The sequence below is a fragment of the Chamaea fasciata genome, unplaced genomic scaffold, assembly GCF_029207755.1.
Source record: "Chamaea fasciata isolate MVZ Bird 193981 ecotype frontalis unplaced genomic scaffold, bChaFas1.0.hap1 SCAF_7, whole genome shotgun sequence".
NCBI classification, from domain to species: domain Eukaryota; kingdom Metazoa; phylum Chordata; class Aves; order Passeriformes; family Sylviidae; genus Chamaea; species Chamaea fasciata.
Genome location: NW_027094092.1, coordinates 38,665,389 through 38,685,215, shown reverse-complemented (window position 1 = coordinate 38,685,215; position 19,827 = coordinate 38,665,389). Strand labels below are relative to the sequence as shown.

The 19,827-nt window shown below is 35.2% G+C and overlaps 1 protein-coding gene across 3 annotated transcripts in view; it reads right to left on the bottom strand.

The window, feature by feature from the left end:
- Positions 1 to 19,827, bottom strand: part of MIPOL1 (mirror-image polydactyly 1) — a 183,186-nt gene that overhangs the window by 112,648 nt on the left and 50,711 nt on the right. For all 3 annotated transcript variants that reach the window (XM_066188454.1, XM_066188456.1, XM_066188455.1), the window contains 5 exons: positions 19,265 to 19,400; positions 18,171 to 18,276; positions 6,863 to 6,992; positions 2,835 to 2,868; positions 2,405 to 2,575 (listed from right to left, as the gene is read on the bottom strand). In XM_066188454.1, the coding sequence (XP_066044551.1) occupies positions 2,405 to 2,575; positions 2,835 to 2,868; positions 6,863 to 6,992; positions 18,171 to 18,276; positions 19,265 to 19,400 (577 nt within the window). The remainder of the gene's footprint in view (positions 1 to 2,404; positions 2,576 to 2,834; positions 2,869 to 6,862; positions 6,993 to 18,170; positions 18,277 to 19,264; positions 19,401 to 19,827) is intronic.

Here is a 19,827-nt window from a genome sequence, read left to right as displayed (position 1 = left end):
TTCTCTATCATATGGAACCAGCTATGTCCACTCCATGGACATTGCTGTCTCCACCATCACACAATAGCAACCAGGAACAAAGCAACACCATGTGTCATCAAACATTCAACCTCCATTTCCCAGCAACCTCTGAACTTTACAAAGGTGTTTTCCAGAGGATAGCCACAACATGCTAATTGTTTACTCTGTCTCTGCTTCTTCTCAACCTGCTCTCAATTCCTCCCTTCATATTTGATGTCACTTCCACAAAGAGAAAGATTTTAACTTGCAGATGTTATGAATGCCTGAGGCAACCCCAGATCTAACTTCCAATAATTTGCATTTGTTATGCTAAGCATATACATCCCCTGAATTATATCTAGTCCCTTTGTGGTCTAATGTAGAATCCCTCTCCTATTGTTCTTGCTGTTAGCACTGTAATAACTACTGCTATTGCAATGTTAACAAAAGACTACTAATAATTCAAGTATGGTATGAATTCCCAAGGAATCATCAAGTGAGAAACACAGGTTGAAAAGGTAGCTTCAATTCCAAGGACCTATTTTCTAGATTCAACAGGAACAGCTGTAAAAGCATCATATATTTGAAAACACATGATGAATAGTTTTATTAATAACAATTAATTTAGAACAATGGTTGTATAAATGGCTGGCAGTATCATAGTACTACAGCTGAACACCCAATGTTACATCTTCATTTTGTGAGGATTTGTTATTCTATTTATTTATTTTTTCAGCTGCAGTATCTACTTAACATTACCTGTGCTTTTTGCTTATATGCCTAAAGATGGCTTTGCTACTGGTGACACTTCAGCAATTACTATCTAAAATAATTATCTTTATTATTTTTTTAATCCAAGCTGATTACTTGGAAAATATTACTCCTTAAACAGGCTGCTTAAAATCAATTAAATTAAAATGTGTATTAAAATGCCAGACAATTATATTCCTCTGATATTCACAGAAATTTTATGGTCCAAGTATGCCTTAAAGTCTACTTCAACAAAGAATCAAAACCTGAGGAAATGAAAATAAAAATATCAAGAGATATTTTGCTGAAAGCTTTCCTGTTAAAAGCTGCTCACTTTTCAAACACCCTGTGCAAAGAAGAAAGAACATAACCTTTTGGAAGGTCTGTTGGATGCTTCCCAGTAGCTGTGCTGGGAAACATCCCAGCAATATTAGTATAAAAGGAAAAAAAAATAGATTGAGAAAGTAAGATACTACCCATAATATATTGAGATTTTTGCAATACATGACAGACACACAGAAAATTTTAAACTTCAGGCAGATGGGACTTTCAAGGTTAAAGCAGGAGAAAATGTAAAAACAATGACTGAAAAAGCATGAAAATTACAATGTTTGTAGAGGGGGCACTTTTATCAGAGGACTTCTCGATAGAATATAAATTCACTTAACATTATTGATATAGTTAAAGACCACAAACCTGACTTTAAATCTAGTAAAAATTAGTTACATGTGGACCAACTTTGGTTGCTTAGATTAAAAATCAAGATTTTCAATATTGGAGGAGTCAGATGAAATTTCTTGCCTGGCATAAATACATAAGGAGCTTCATCCAGTCAAAGATCTTTTCTCAGGAGATACATTCCCTACTTGGACTGTTCCTCCCTACAACTTATTCCTATTGAGTTAAAATTTCATTTAAAAAATGGAGGGTAAAAAAACCTAAACTCAAACCAAAAAACCAATAGAAAACCACTTCCATGAGATGAGGAATGCAAGGAAACTTTCTGGTGAAGAGAATGAAGACAATTACTGTTCTGTCAAAATAGGAAATTGCAGGCAATGAGTGATCTGAGCAGAAAAAAGAACCCAGATTCTTTCAAGTCACATAGTAGATGGGTAAGACTTTGAGAGTCAAGGACCACATGCTGATTTTTATCTCCTGAATGCAAAGCAATAAAGGGAAGAACTGCTTGCATTGTTGCATGTGGTACTTTTACCTTCCTTTAATGTATATTTTTGCTACTTATAACCCTTTATAAATCCTTCCACCCCAGTAAACTGCCATCCAATGCATTTCACCAGTACAGCATACTGCAAAACTAAGCGCTTAATAGCTTTTTAGATTGGTCAACTCACTGAAAACCATTTTGTTTTAGAAAGAAGACAGATAGTATTGAAATGCAAAAAATACAAACATAACTTATGAAGAACAGTGATGTCATTTTAATGGGCACTACTACCGTGAACAAAAAAGTTGATCAGTAATCAGACATTTACTACAAGGGCTCTCCTTTGAGACTTTCAAGAGAGAAAAGTAAACAAAATAATTTTCTTCCCCAAAAGTAGACCAATCCCTGCCTCCTCCTCCTCCTCCTCCAAAAAAAAAAAAAAAAGGAAATATGCTACTGAGTGATTATATACTTGTAGAGACTTACTTGAGATAAAGCAGCATCCCGTTGTTCTATTACTGCATTCATTTCCTCAGCGATTATTTTCTTTTTACGTTCTTTGGTCCTGTGTATTCGGTTCAGAATTATAGCTCCATTCTTCAGTATATCTATCCCTGTGTCTGCATTGTTTATTCTGTTCAGTAATTCCTGTAATGTCTACCAACAGCATTATATGTTAGTCAGACATGAAGTTTTAATATATTTTATTTAATATAGGGTTTTAATTAATAGGCACATGTGAATTGTAAATTGACTGAGTGAAGTTATTGAATTTTCATATTGCAGCAAAGATGTACATTATTAGTGTGTCAATTCTTCTTTTTCCCACATCTTAGTTCTTGAAACCCACTCAATTGAACTTAAGCCTCTAAGATATAAGACTGACATCAAGAAATCTCCTCAGAGAATGGCTTACCATGTCATTTTCTTCAGGGTTAATATTTTCTAGCCTAGAAAAAAGGGACACAGAAAGCCTGATCAGTAGCATTTCCTTAGTGCAGCAAAATGAGTTCGCTTTTTAAATCTTTAGAACCTCAAGTAATTTCATTCTACTAGTCTTTAGAGTCAACCATGACACTGAACATATTAAAGTGCCACCTGCTCGACTCCATCTTTCAATAATGCTCGGTATCTTCAGCACTGACTTCAGACTGTTAAGTTATTAATGTTTACTGCTATATATGACTACAAGGATCAATTGTTCATATGTGCTTAGATGAAAAAAGTTCCCCAGTGATAGAAATGACTGATGCTTTTATTTTATTTATTTCTCGGCTTACAACTTTTACATGATTTTTTTTTTTTGTTTTTATTGCACCCCAAATGAAACAGAACATGACTTTTGTTGACAGGATTTTTTTCATTTTTAAGTAATTCTTTTTACACCTCTTTCTTCCAAAATGAGGGGAAAATCCCAAACCAGTTGAAGTTACTTTAAAAATATTTTGATTTTATATCTTGCATAAAATAGGAAGCTAAGCCAGTTCTCTGCAAGGCCCTTATTTAATTCCGGAACAAAGCTGCCTGCACTTTCCTCCCTTTCTGTTTCAACAGAACATATATTGACCTGTCAAATACAAAGATGATACGAGGAATTTAGTCATACAGCATTGAACACTGGTTGTGTAAAAGTAGCAAGTAATAGCAGAAAAATCTAATAATGGGATAGTACACATTTTATCTTAACGTAGGTTAGCTAAATGGACAGGGATCTCTCTTCAGAAAAAATGAGCATATTAAACTTACCTTACCACTCCATTGCTACTTACTTAATGGTGACTTCTACTAAAAGTAGCCTGTGATATTTTAGGACAGATAAAGTACCATGAAACATCTTCTAAACAGCAACATTTTTTCAGTAGTGCTGTGATAGGCACTGCTCCAAAGCCATGATTTTAGCTAGCAAATATTATAGAACACTCGACAGCACATTACCACATTTTCCATTAGTTTTAGCAGATAACAGTACATAATGCATAGTAAATCAACCAGTATAGACATTTTTAAATTAAAAAGAAATATTTCAGAATATACTATCAGTGTATAACAGCTGGTATATTTATGCAGCATTCACAAGCAGTAACTACTCCAATGTATTCAGTCAGCACCAGAACCAAGCAAAGTAAAAGCTAACTTTTGCTGGGTTTGACTTGCATCCATAAAGTAACACAAATAATAAACTAACAAACACAATAATATTAATTATTGTATTATAATAAATTCTCAGAGCTGGATCCTTGTAGAGTTCCTGCTCTAGGTTTTTACATTGTTCAAAGTGCCACTTCATGCAGGACTTAAAAATGGATCTCCAGCTAGTTTGTATTCACAATGAAAAGAACGGTATTTGTCAAAGTAAATTGGCAGGACTGACCCAGCTTCTCCAGAGGACTTCTACACTGCTAAAAGTGCCAGTTAACCAAATCGCCCAGCCAACCAACAGGCTGGGTAAGCAAGACACCTTAGGGAGAAATGGGAGTGGGGAAAAGAACATGAACTTCTGCCATAAGCATACCTTTAGCATATTACTGCTACAAGGGATCTGTCTGTAGGTATACAAACACCTCCTTAGGCAACAATATTTAAAAAAAAATAGCATCCAGAGCTGTGTATTTGCCCTGCTGTGCATAGGCAGTGAATGAAAGCCTCATGATTTTAAACAGCAGTAACCAAGGATTCCTCCTCCCCCATTTCTAAACACATTCTGATAACATAACCCCTAGGGCCAACAGGGCTGAAAGAATTTTGGTTGTTACAGTTAAATAATGACAATAGAACTGCTCCAGCTGCTAATTTAAAGAAAGCATTAAAGCATTTGATAAAGGTTGGCAGGCTGTTCAATATTGCACTCTTGTAAAGTTCTCTGATTGGAATAAGTCCAAAGCAGATGGAAAGAGTGACCTGTGCTCTAAAACTTGATGAGTGTGGCACAAGAAGCCAATGTTCTTCATAAAAACCCCAAACCTCTATGTGCTCCACATCTGAGACAAGGAAGCTGACCTTCGAACAACCACCATAAGGAAGGAAGAAACTATCAAGGGTGGTAGTTAGAAAAGAAAGTTGGTGTTCTCCACACGGAAATTTCCTATACCAGTTCTGAGACTGTGAATGGCATCAGGGTATCTGACCTCTCTATAAAGCATCAGAAAGAACACCCAAGTGGATGACAGCTAGGACAATTGCTGTTCTCTAAATGACAGCAATAAAATGTAATAGCTTGGCTTCAAACTATCAGTCAAGGGAGTTACTGACACTCCTGGGAACAAGTACTATTTTAGTATTACCAGTGTATCCAGTGCCTTCTGCAAATGACATGCTTTTGAGGAAGGTACTATGCATGTTCTCTGAGAAGTGGAGTTTCTTCTCTTTTCCCATACTTTTGCTTAGAACTAAGGCAGTTTTCAAGAACATGAGTGAAGCAAACGGAAGGGGTTGAAAGGAAAATAAGTGAAGGTGTTCTGAGGGATTCATGTATGTCAAGAACTGCCACCCATGTATCTATGGATTCCACTGCAGAAAAAAAGCAGCAATAAGCCAGAAACCCAAAAGTAACTGACCAGGTTTGTTGACCAGAATAATTAATTTTCCACATTACTTGAGTGTTTTAAGATCAAAGATCTTGAATTTATGCTATTTTTATACAGGATCAGGTGATGTTTGGAGCCATACAGAACTTTCTTTACTCTTGGAACATACAAGATTACAAGACTGGCAGAAGAAAATGGAGAGTCAATTAAGGCCCACAGGTGTGATGCCTCTTACAGGAATTTAAAGCACATCTATAATTTTCTCAGACTGCTGTTTAAAGCAAGATTTCAGATGTATATGCGCAAAAAATGGACTCTGTGAAGATATTTAACAAACCATACACCACACACCATTCTTGTGGGTATGGAATCTCCTAATCTTGCTGCTGAGTCATACTTGTGACACAGTGATGCTGTGACAACCTCTAGCAACTTGTAAATTCTACAGATAAACTATGTGCAGATTGTTGAAATTAGTTTAGATAATATTCTCTGGCCCTAACTATAAAAATACCCAAAAGAAGATGACTGGTTTTCTGCCCTAAAGAGGAGTGTTCTTAGTAGAATCAATTATTTAAAACATAATTGCCGGTCATTTAGTTAACTAACAACTGCACCAATTCAGTCTCCTGCCATGAAAAGCTTTTTTGCTTTGTATTTCTCCTGGCAGAAAAATAAGAGAAATTTCTCAGTCACTCCAGTCTTTGTGGGACTACCCTTTTAGGGACTAACAAAGATTATCACCAAGATCATCACGACTCAGATAGACAAGGATTGTATGGAGAAGCAAACTGTAGCTTCAAAGCTGTGTGTATCCCAAAGGGAGAAAGAAACCACTCTTGACAATTTTCTCCCGACTCAGTTCTGTTTAACATAAGATTGCCTATTTCTGTTGTGTTACAATGGCATACAGAAAAATCTATGAACTATTAATTTTACCCTTATTACCTTACAAACTGACCCTACACTAAAGATAGGAAAAAAACCCATATATTTTTACTGTGTCACCCATATAATTAGTAGAAATTTTGCTGAAGGAAATGTCTAGTGGGCTTAAAGGCTTGATTGATTTCCTATATGTTGTAACTTTTGACTGACATTCTGGTACTCTGTGTCAAAAGATCCCTATAAAATGTCACATTCATCTTATTTCTCCCTCAATAAATCAATACTGAAAATTTTGATTATATTTTTAATTTTTGTGATTAAAATTATTTACCTTCTCTAAGTCTCTAGAGAAAAATATGGTTTTACCGAACAGCTAACAAATTAACCAATACCACAGTAAGACTAGGCCTAGTCTATTTTATTGCACAGATAATAATGTACTAAGTTTTCCTATAACCACTGTTGAACAGTTTATGACTGTCACTGACTGACACAACAGCCTTTTCACATGGTGCAGGAGATGTATACTTACTCTTTGAGAGACTCTTCTAAACGCTGGACTCGTAGAAATGCTTCATCTCTCTCTTCATTGGCTAACCTAAGCCTTGCCATGACAGCCTCATCACGTTCGCGTTGAGCAGAATAAACTTCTTCCACCAGAGCTGGAAAAGTGTTCAACAAACACGCTTGACAGGGAAAAGCACTATTAGATGCACTTACGTTGGCCTTTGCCACCACCTCCTAAAATCAACACTTCCAATGACCTTGGATTATTCTGCATAAGGTCTATATTACTTCTTAGACACAACACTAAATTGCTGTTAATTGCTACAGTCAACACTTTAAGGTATTAAATAAAGCTATGTGTTTTCAAATACACCCCTATAAAATCAAACAGGGAAAGAAAGTGATTTCCTGGGCATTCTGAACACTTGCTTAATGGAAAAGTAATTCTTAAAGCTCAGAATCATAAAAGATACAAGCAAGTTTCCTCTAGGACACAGAGTTAAAAATATTCATACATTATAACTACTACCATCAGACTGCTTCCTATCAGGGTGGCCCAGTGATATTAAAAATTCTAATATTTTTATAGTCTGTCTCTGGTATCACAAGAGTGGCACAGCTGGCATCTCTCCTCTGCCAAGCCTCTACTTTATTGTGTAATATACTGTTATATTATCTGTTACAGCATACATGGACCTTGGAGCATTAGGTACCAATAAACTAAGATTTACTGTCTATCCTTGGGAGCAAACTAACACCTTCAAGTCATTCCTCATCCTGAGCTTACATTTTCTCCCTGCCTCTCCCCTGTCAATATGTCTAACACCATCTCTGGCACACTGCCAGAATCCTTACCTCGACCCTGCCTCCACTAAAATCTTTATTCATACTTTCATCATTTCCCTCTGCAATACTGCAAATCTCTCCTCACAGTCATCATAAAACCACATATTCAAAATATCTAGGGACTTTCAGTACGCTGTAAGGCTGCTGTCACTCCAAGACAGAGGACTATATCCTCTCTCACTGGAACCTCAAAAAACTCAATTGAGATCTGGAGGTTCCTGAATTCTCCATGCTCCTTGTCCCTTCTAGTCTGTCAAATTGGGGTATAGCCATGGTCTGCTAACATCACACTATAGTGTTTTTAAAATTGTGGTATTTATTTCTCAAGGACTTTCTCTATTAAGCTATTGCTGCCGGGCTTCCTTACTTCCTTCAGAACGATGTGTTCCTCTCACAACCACTGCTTAAGTCATTAATCAAAGAAAAGCTTCCTCCCTCTTTACTTCCTCCCTTTTACTAAGGTCCTAGAGTCTTTGTCCCGCTGTTCTTACCTAAATTGACATTAATTTTTTTGCCTTTATTTGTCATTTTACTCTTCCTTCACCTCTGTACATTATTGCACAAAAACTTTATAGTAGAATATATAAGGAAACATATTCTTCACAGAATGAAACAATAGAAACACAGCAGCACATTTTTGTAGCAGCTGTATTGCTGGCACAAAATACATTTTAACAGCACCAAGAAAAAAGGAATCTTCTTGTCCTCAAGCTGGGGAGAAGGCTATCACTGAGGAGCAAGGAAGCACTTTTTGCAGGCCTAGCAAAAGATTGCAGGCTAAGAGCAGATTACACAAAATCAGACTAGGAAAGGCTAAATGTTACTTCTGAAAGTGCAGTCCCTCCCCTCACAAAAATTCTGCAGAGGAGCTACAAGCCCAGTCATCAGGTCAGAGCTGTAATAAGTTGTGTCCCAACAACACTACCCAAAGAAATTCAGCATTGGAAGCACAGATTTTGAAATGTATGCAAAAATTAACAAACATTGATTAAATTCTCTTTAATCCAGAAGAATAGTGTCTTATTTCATTGAAGATCTATTAACCCTCTTTGCAACAAGAAAGCTTTGCTTGATGTGGAATGGAAAAACTAAGACAGGAGTAAGCTGCAACACGGCATTTGCACTGGCTGGTATCCAGCAATAAGTTTGCAGCACTTGCAGAGAATGCATCTGATATCTGCAAAGGTAGGTGGCTCAGCAAGGACAAGAAAAAACCCTATGAGGTAACCTAGGCCATGCACTTCAGCTCACCAGACTTCCACTTTAATTGCTGAGATATGTGATGGCAGGGAAACCAGTGCCAGAGCAATGACTGCCTGGGTAAACTACAGTGCAACTGCTATGTCCCGACTGGATCTGGAACACACAAGCAGTTTGATTCTGTATGGTAATTATTACCTATCAGTACCTTAATATATTTGTTTGCTATAGTTTTTCCAGTGAATTATGTCAGTTTATCTAGCATCATAACAGAGACACTTCACAGAGAACCCTTTCTGAAAGGCTGCAAGTGGAAACACTTCGCAATTTTCACATTGAAAACAACTGCTGCAACGAATAAAAAGTTGTCTAAAAATAACCGAAGATTTGGCACTTATTACTATTCTGAGGTTAATAATTTTCCAGTTAAGCTAGCTTCTTTCTGGTCTCTTCAAGTGCACCCCTTCTATCAGACCTTAGAACATCCTCACCTCAGCATGATAACCCACAATTTGTTGACTTCTGCAATGGATCTTGAATGCACATGTACATGTAGAGCGATTGTCTTTTGGCATATCTAAGTCCCTCTCTGCGTAAATATAGCCAGTGGTAATAATGACTATTCAGGCTTTTAAAAAACAGATTATTGCTTGTGTGTTAAACCAAAGTAATGTACATGTAACAGTATGAAGGTATTCAGAAAAAGGTATTTTTCAAGCATCCTGCTTATCTGAAATCTTACCACCCCTGATAGCAGCTCAGATGCTAACTGCCTTTGAACAGTGGACCCTTCCCCTGCCCAAAAGTCTATTATAAAACACTGTCTTTTAACTATCAGCTATGAAAAGTGATTTAAATTGAGCAACTCTTTCTTGTTATTTTCTTATCCTTCCACTAAATTAAAGCATTGGTATAAACATCACACTGACCAGATTCACCAACTGCATTAAAAAAAAATATATATATTTATAGTCATTCTGTACCAATTACAATTGTCTGGCTTTTGGTTCTGTTTCTTAAAAGTAATTCTGCAAGTCAGTTGTTTAATACTAAAACAGGTTAGAGAAAATGTAGAAAATCATGTAAGATGCTTGCGTAGTAATATAAGTTAAAAAAAAAAAAGATACTTAGATACGTGACATTGTAATACAACATAGCAATACTGACACTTCCAAAAGAAATTACTTATTTTAAAAATACTTAAAGACCTCATCTAACTCATTTTAATGGTCTACAGAAGACTAAATCACCTGATTTCTTCACCAGCCCAAGCTGATTTAGGTTTGATGTTTTTGTTATCCAATGGCTATACATTTCTAACTCTTATTTAATATTTTATTAATTCCTTTTTTCCTACTATAGGGAATATTATGACAGTCACAATGGCAGGTAGTCTGAACATTCCTCATTCACTCTGAGCTATGGAGGAGTCACAGGTAGAAGTTCAGGACCAGAAGGACCACAGCATGCTTGAAATAAGTGAAATGCATACACATTTAGGTCTCAATACAGCAGCAAAGCAAAACATTTTGCACCATATCTAGGAAAATGAGTGATGTATAAGCTGTCCAGTTAGAGCCTATGAAAGAGTGACAAGAAATTCCTTCATATTAGAAAGAGTAAAAATTATCCAGATTACCATCCCTACACGTCTTAAAAATGCGAGGTGGAAACTGAGAGTAACACCAAGTCATGCTTCTAAATTCCTTTCAAGATACGACCTATCCAGCAAAATACTAACTCGGTACTGCCGCACTAAATTGGCACCTGATCCAAAGAAAAAACAGATCCAGCTACTTTTTCATCAACTGCTCTGGTCGACATTACAAGGTTTTCCTTAGAGACCTTCTAGTGGCATACTAACCGCCCCTATCCTTTCTGTCTTGAGGCCTGAACCAAGAAGAAACAAAAATTCATACAGAATTCATATTTCAAGTAAGAAAATGAAACGCAGAAATGGAGTATAAGTAGTCTAGTATTAAGCTAAAATGAATTGTGTAATTTCATATATATATATATATATATATATACATATAAAAAATGGCATTCAAGAGTTAAAATATTTAAATCCCAGAGAACTGATTTAAGAAAAAAGGATTATTTTCTCATGCTTGCAAATATTGTAGTATACAAAAGTACAGCACTACTATTTAGTTGCATAAACATTGTTTGTTTTGGAAGAATTTAATAACATCTTCCCCCTTGCAGCTAAAACCACTGCATGTTCTAAAAGAGCTCTTTATTTTAAAAGAATCATTATGCTAAACTCATCAATTCTAAAACATTTTTAGTTTTTAGTAAAGAAAACAATTGTAAACAGAGAGCTTTTGTAAGGTAGATAGCTATTACAAAGTTCACTTAGAAAATCAATATAGCATTTTAGCTGGAATTTGCTCATTAAACACCCACAGCCCTAATGCAAATTATGATGGAATGAATAAAGCAAATACATATGCTTCTTTCTTTTTATTAAATGTAAAATCTACTGTTAATTGCATCTGGTATGTCATATAAACTTTTCTCCTTAACTATTAAATGGAAGCTTTTACAAAAGTCATTAGAGATTCTCTTTCTTTGACTTGTATAAATTTCAATATTTGTTCAGTAAAGGTTCAGAGCAGTTAAATTACATTAACAAATATTATTAGCTACTATGTAAGCCAACTAACTAAAATACTTATATTGCAGGTAAAACAAATCAATGGGTGTTTACAATAATATTTGGATATGTCCATTTTTAAACAAGCTTATCAAATATCATGTAATTCTTAGTCAAATGAGAGAGACTCAAAGTAGATTTTTTTATCCCAAATACTCAAATTTGTTTAGTAAGCTAATTGTTTTCTAATATGGGCAAAAGTAAATATGAAGAAGATGAACCATACCAAGTATGAGTTTACTGAGTCAAAGTAATGTACATATTTTCTTAGTTGAACCTGATTCTTTTGGCAAACTTATCTCCTATACTTTTTAAACCACCTTTAAAACAGCAGTACTGAGAAGGTGTGCTGGAAATCATTCTAGTTTAAACAGTATTTCATGATTTTCCAAACACGGAACTTTGGGGGAAGCAAGGAAAGCACAACTCCCAGGATAAAAGTCTGTTTGCTTATTTCCTAGAGGTCATCTGTGTAAATAAAATAAACTGAGTAAGAGAGGCAAAAGAGGAAAATGTTGGGGGACTAAAAACATTTATGGCAGCAGAAATCACTTTACATTACTCATCAAAAAAAGGCAAATTGGAATATAGGCCAGGTCTCATAAAGAAAATATGAGATCACTATCCACACCACTACTGTATTTCAGAAGATACAGTAAATACTATTACACTACATTAACTGGTTTTCAATATAAGTCAGTTTTACAGATATATTTAATTTTATTTAAACATACGGATAAATGCTTGCTCTCCTTACAGAAATACAGACATGTATGTATTTGTCATCCACTCAAATTAGAAATCAAAATTCTCTGAGATTTCCTTCTACTAAACTTAATGACTGTGCTCACAGCCCCTAAATAAGTCAATCTTATCATAGTCCAATTAAGAAAAAAAACCTGCATTGCCATGAAAGCTTTTAAAGTGTGTCATTAATTGGTCTCTGTTTATACATGTTACAAAATGCAGATAATCCCTAGAAATGTTCCAATTCCAAAGCTCTTACAGAGTTCTTATTCAGGTTAACGGCAAACTATCAGGAGCTCCAGGGCTCACTGTCAACTTAAAAATAGTGCTGACATGTTCTATTACGAAACAGACAACTTAAGTTCTTAGCTCTTTTTTGAAAGCTACCATTCATTTACTTTCAGTTATGATGTGTAACTGAAAAATAAAAACAGTGATAAGAAGATCATAGGAAAGCTACGTAAGAGTTCTCACCAGTCTGTACCAGGAGTTATAGACTAAAAGTAATTTACACCTAAATGTGACTTTATAGATAAAGCAATCTGAACAAACACTGATAGAACACACTGACTTCTTTATTGCTTTGTGTTTGTTGTATGTATTTAGTGCATAGCATTCATCTGCTTCTACATTTCCAATGCTATAAAAAGAGTCTTCTTAATAAAAGGCTAAAGTTGCTTAGTAGCAGCTCTGCATAGGGTTTTCTTTGTGTACTCAGATCGCAATTCAATTAAAAAAAAATAAAGTGGAAAAGAATAGGAGAGAGTATTATACACAGACCCCAAGGCAGTTCTTGTGAAAGGCAATCCCTGTACAATACTTAAGCCTTTGCCTCCAATACACTAAACACAGCTGACTTCAAAATTCAAATCATGACACCCTTAAACTTTTTTTCTTCAGTGAATAATTGCTGATGCCTGAATATTTAATTTTGGGGGAAAATATAAACATTGCATTAAAGTTTGTAAGTTATAATTTGTTGTGTTAAAGCAAAGTTCGTAATGCCCCAAGAAGTAGATCATTTGCAGACCTTTTTATTCCTGAATAAAATGCAGTTCTTTATGCTCATCTGGCACTTGTTGTGTGGAAGAAAGAAGGGCCAGAGTAGTCATAAAAATGCAGAAGAAACTGGCTTGCTTTTTATATACAAGCTCCACTGATAAATAGCTTAGTAATTGACATTTTCATCTATGCCAACGCATGATATATTGTTCTTCAAAGAGCTGTATGCAACTTTTTGACAAACAACAATTCTGACAATCTGAAGGAAAAATCACATTGTTTCAAATTAAGCTGCTAAAAATTAAGCCAAGAATTTCTCAGACACAATACACTCACCTTGGGTTTTTTTTTTTGTTCTCTAGATGGGTTATCTACCTTCCCATACACAGGATTCAAATCCTGCAGCTATTTTCAAAATTGTGTTATGAATCAGGAAGTATTTAGAAAAGACACTCAGGAAATAGTATTCCATAATGAAACATTTAATAGGACAAACACCCTAAGAGCTATATAGACTAAATATATAAATAAATTATGCACAGAAAACAGATTTAGGGAAGTATATTCATTACCTCCTTAAACTGTAAAATATCACTCATATTTAGGTTTATAAACATGAGAGTTGGGGACTACTGAGTTCTTTTGGCTAAAGCCCAATATTGGCCTTATTTCAGTTTAATTGGAAGAGGATCTTGAATTCATCTTCTCCATGAGATATCAGGAACCTGGATTTCTGTTTGTACCAAAGGTTAATAAGAAATGTGTCTGCAAAAGTCAAACAGCATTAAATACCAAAAACTGATTATTATTCTGCAGGAGTTTTTCTGTCATTCATAATCTCTCCATGCTCCAACCTTCCACAGCTAATCTTTAATGGATGACATGCAGGAAAGAAAAATAACATCTAAAAAGGGACTCTAAAGTGAGCTTTGAAGAAATGGAAAATACTTTTCTTCTGTGCTGAAAGTTATTGCCTCTCAAAGTTTATTACTGGCAAGATTACTTATTTCCTCTTACTTTATGGATATTAACTCAAATTAACTCTAAGCTAACAGCCACTTGTATATTTGTTTTTACTTTTGCTATTAAATCTATTGCATATGCATATTCAGCAATTATTTTTCAAGCTAATTTAGAAAACTTCAAATAATGTTCATGAATATTCCCACACCATATTCAAGTATTCCAAAATACCACAAACATACATTCAAAACATTTTCATAAAAACAGACCTGAAATAGGGACTTCATTGTAGGTATATTGCCATAGTTTCCAAGAGACTGAAAGTTGTATAATATATACCACGTTAGAAGTACTGCTCTCCTCTTTTTCCACACTGTATTCCCTCTCATTACCCTGGTCTTTCAGAGAGCATCTACAGAATGCTAATACAGTTTTCAGGGGTGTGAAACCCCTAACAGGGCTGGACTCAAACCTGCTGAGCTGATGTTGATTTAAGAAAGTATTAAATTTTTGTAACATTATTATTAGACACTGGCACAAAAAAAAAAAAAAAAAATCAAAAAAAACCCCAAAAACCCAAAAACAAAAACAAACCCAACTCACGGAATAGTTGTTGCTACAGAAAGATCTAAGGATAAATATATCTATTATATTTTCATTCAGAATTATTCTTAGTCTTAATATATACTCTAATAACAACAAAAATATTCCAAGATCTCCGGTTCTGATGTCACCTATGGTATATCTTGCTGCAGTAATGGCACAGTGAGAATAGGACTTTGATTTTTTTTCCAGTCTAGAGAAGTTACCACTATGTTCTGCATCTCTCACACTCAACCAGCTCCTTCCTCTAGAAGTTCCTATATATCCCCTGTTTAATTCTTCCATTAGGAAAAAATGAAGTCACTTACTACATCCATCCAAAGTGACATCTGTTCTCTCAGCTAGTTGTTTTGAAGACTTACTCCTTTGCAACGCCTCCATCTTGATTTTCCAGTCTGTCCCATGGAAGATGTGTGTTCCTTCCCCTTTCCACTCCCACAGGCAGAACTCACTCTCTTTTCTGTTCAACATATGAAAGTTCTGCACACCTGAATTTCAAGATTTGGCTATTCTTCATACCCGCTGCATATGTGCTCCCTTTTTTGCTTACACTATCCTGGTGTCTGTTCTTTTATGATGTGCTCTTCCCTAGGTTTTCCTGATATTGCTTCCACCTCTGTTCTTCATGACAGGGAGTGAAACTAACAATACCTTCTGACATTGCGTCAGAATGACAAAAAATACAGCAGAAGGATAATGAATAATAACTGCAGGAACCTCTGGTAACTATGATCACCAGAAACAACAGTCTCTAATGTTTAAATGTCTGAAACCAAAACTTTAAATTCCCTAATTTTCTTTAGTCATAACTAGCTGACACAGAGATAGGGACCCAAGGAAGTTTTAAAATCCATTTTAAGGCTAGCAAGATTTAAAAATACAATCTTTCTGAAAATAAGCTATTTACTGCACACAGTATTATACTTTTCTTCCACCATATATATCTTCCGCATTAATTCTACTTTTTCATCTTTTCTCATGAAGCATTTCACAAATTTACCCTTTTTTTTCTTCACTTTTTTCTTTGAACAATGTAAAAATCATAAACTGACAATCTTTGGATTAGTTGTTTCTGTAGACTGTTGCAGCTTCATTTCAAAATGCCCTTTGTCTTCACTTTTCTATTCTTTCCATGGGACTTGTTTAGGTAAAACCTATCAATTAGAGAGTTACCTTTTAAAACAGAATTCTAATATTCCTCAAAGTAGATAACCCTTCTATGGTGTACCTTTCTTATGTTCTTTACAATATAATTTTGTGGAGTCACTTACTTATCATGAAGTCAGTACTAAGCAATAATAAAAATGCAAACACCCATATTTACAGGCTTCACTCTACCATGTGTTACACGCTGCAGTAATTAAACATTAACTAGTAACCTGAAATCACAGCAGCATGTGTTCTCCCTTCCTCAAAGAACTTAATGCAGGGGGATAAGTTTTTCCTTAAACACACCGTCTGTTCTTCATTAGGTTCTGCTTGTCCATTAGAACTCTCCCCAAAGCTTTTATGAGAGAGGCACACACAGGCTTCCAGAAATCCAGTTTGGTTCACATAATCCCAGATTTCAAACCATTTATCCAGAATTGGTAACATTCTTAGAACTGTAAGACAGGAAGCAAAAAAACTGTGAAATATTAACGATGCTTCCTTTTGGCAAACAGTTTAAGTAGTAAGGAGCCTCTTGCCCTCTCTCTTCAGCATTTAAAGGATTTTATACTTCCTGTACTCATAAAAGGAGGAAAAAAGGTTATTTTTGAAAGGTCATTGAAAGCTACACTATGTAGCTCTCTTTAAAATTTGGTTTAGTCTTCTTTTTAAAACAGAAGAAACATGTTAAGTTATTATATCCATATTCATGCCACTCTGTTTTGAAGAGAAAAATATGCTAAGGATATCATTAGAAAGTTTAAGCAGTAGTGTAGGAAAACAACCATTTCCTAACAAGTATTTCAACTGTATCCATAAAAATGAAACTATCTGTGTTTTTGACACACCTTTCTTTTCAAGTTTTAATGAGCAATGAACACCTATACCAAAGAGAATCAAGTACAGAGGTAAAACACTGGGCAAATATCCAGGAACAAACACAAAACTTCATATTCAAGCCAAACAATCTGCATTAGCTTTTGGTTGGTGGATATAACAATGACACAGAGTGCAGATTTCTCTTTCTTCTGAAAATAAAGCAAGCAATCTGAAATTAAATAAGAATAAAATTATGCCTGTATTTAATTTTTTTCCTAAGATGTTGATTAGATTTGACTTTCCCTTCCCCTGCCACAGAAAATCTAGGAACTCTCTTCTCCATCTATAATATTCACAGAATCCCATATTCTCAGGAGTTTGATATTAAGTGGAGTGACAGCCATCTGTTTTTCAGCTAGAGAGTTTAGTATCCGCTCCATTTTCCTGAAGACAGTTACTCCTCCCTTTAGTACAAATATTTTGGGGACAGCTATTAATACTATTAATACTCCATGAAGTGTGTGGTCTATGAGGAAACAATTTTACTAAGCTTACGCTTTCTTTCTGAGCAAACGATACAATGAATTTATAAAAGTACTCTCCTTAATTTTTTTAAACATCTTCATGAAAATCTCAAGAGTATACACAGTCACTTTCCAATAAGAAGGCCCAGCTTCATTACATTAGCAGTTTCCATAAGCATGGAATTCAAACTGTCTCCACGCTTGTATGTCTATCGAAAGAACAATTAACAACAAATAAAAGCACACGTTCACTTTCAGCTGTAAACTTAAAAACCTTTCCTTCTGAGAATTCATATAAACTTCATTCACTGGATATATGCCATCATCTGACAAAAATTCATTTTAACTACCAAGAGCAGATTTTTCAAGAACAGTGCAGGTCTCTAGTTGAGGTGAATGTGAGACTATCTCCAAACACGGGGAGGGGGTAGTATTGCTCTGAACCAGCTAAAACAATAAGTGGTATTTGAACTGCTGGTTGAAAGGTAGAGGCACTGGTAATCATTATTTCCCCTTGTTTGTTCAGGACCTTCCAACAAAACAAACAACCTTTTTGTGATTGGATTGACACGGTGTTAACAATGCATTTAATGCCCAAATCAGTATGAATACAGGTAAAGCTCCTACTAATACCAGTACCAGGATGTTAAAGCCATCTATTTTCTAAGCAACTCTAAACAGCCACACATAAAAAAAAAAAAAAAAAGTCAAATCTTCCCTCCTTTAGCAAATAAAGCTAACATTCACTAGGCCACGTCATATAGCAACCACGGGTACTGTATGAGCCATACAGCCATCTGTTAAACGCCTGCCTACTTTACCTGCAATCCTTTCTGCAATCTTAGCTTCTGTAGCTCTGTCTTGCAATTCTAAGTCCAGTTTCATTGTCTTCAGCTCCTTGTCCTTTTCAGCCAGCTTATCTTGAAGCTGAATTGAACAAATGGACAGTGAGATTCTTATCTTGCTGAAACTGTCAACCACTACTTTCAACCACAATAAAATTGCAAATAACAATTTCTCACCCCCAAAATACAAACACTAAGCAGTTAAACAGAAGTTCAATTTATTATATTTTTTTGTTTAAAGAACAAATGCTAAAAACATATTTTTTAACATCTTGCCTATCTTGCTCTGTGAGACAAGTAGCAATGCACATGCCATTGTTCTTATTTGGGATTCTGTTCCTCTGCTATCACCAGCTGTAGTCCTTCTTGCTAAGGAAGTTCAGAATTGCATGGAGTATAGTGTAGGTGGTTGCATGAATTACCTGTTTCCTATCAAGACACAGACATCACAGTCTGAAAAAAATGGTGTAAACGCATAATTTTTCATATTCTTCATCAGATAGAAGATTGGTATTCTCTTGCATAGAGGCCTTTCTTTTAAACGGTATTCACTATATCTGTTCTTGAATATTATCTCAGATATCTGAGCTTGAATATTCAATAACATTTCATGGAAAGACTAGAGAATGTTATATTGTTTAGGCACATGAAACCACGGCTAACATTAGAAGCAATGCAGTGTTCAAGGAAGATGGAGTTTTCTCCTCTTCAATAAAGCTGAGTTATCAGGGCACATTAATTATCTAGGCCACATGTACAGAAGGATCAGAAGAACGAGCCTCAGATTCTATCCATGAAATCCTGGTCTAGTCTTTGATATTCATCAGTTTTCACTCAGGGTGCAAGAATCTATGTCATCGATTTAAAAAATCAGAGAGTAGGTTGGACGGGTTTTTTCAATTCCAGAGAAATAGTTGTTAGGCAGATACAAAGAATCCAAAATGACAGGAAGCCAGTGATTGGTGCATGAAAATAAATAAGAAAACTAAATCAAACACAGTTTAAAATGTATGTTTCGCATGGCAATTATAAAAAGGCAAATACTGGTATCTTGAATATCTCAATTGTACCTTTTTATTTTTGGCCCTCAGAGTGTCCAATTCTTTTAAAAGGAATCCAGTTTCTGTTTTTCCATCCAAATCTTCTGCATCATTCCATGAGGGTATAAATTCAGGGAGCATCCTGTTATCCTTTCTTTCTACAGTGCTGTATTTTGGAAGGAAAAAAAAAGAAGAAAAATAATTAAAACCCACTTGTTATTCCACCCCTTTGAAACAAAATACACAGAAACAATTTTTCAGAACTTGTTAACAAACTGTTAACCATTGCAAATGTATTAAATAGGCAGAAAAAATGGATGCCCTTCTACCACTTTTTAAAGTTGTAATTCTGAAAACAATCTGTCAATCTGGAACAGTAAATAAATGTCATAAGTTACTAAGGCAAAAAACAGATGAATATAAACTGGCTATGAAGCCTATAAACAGCAAATACTAAAGGGAAAGAAATATTAAAAGCCATTGGGTAACTTAGAGCAAAAAGTAATAAAACATTTGGGGATTAAAGTGATGCTCAGGTTTAAGCAAACCACATTTTTTGTAGGATGATTCCACAGCAAGTGATCTGAGAATAT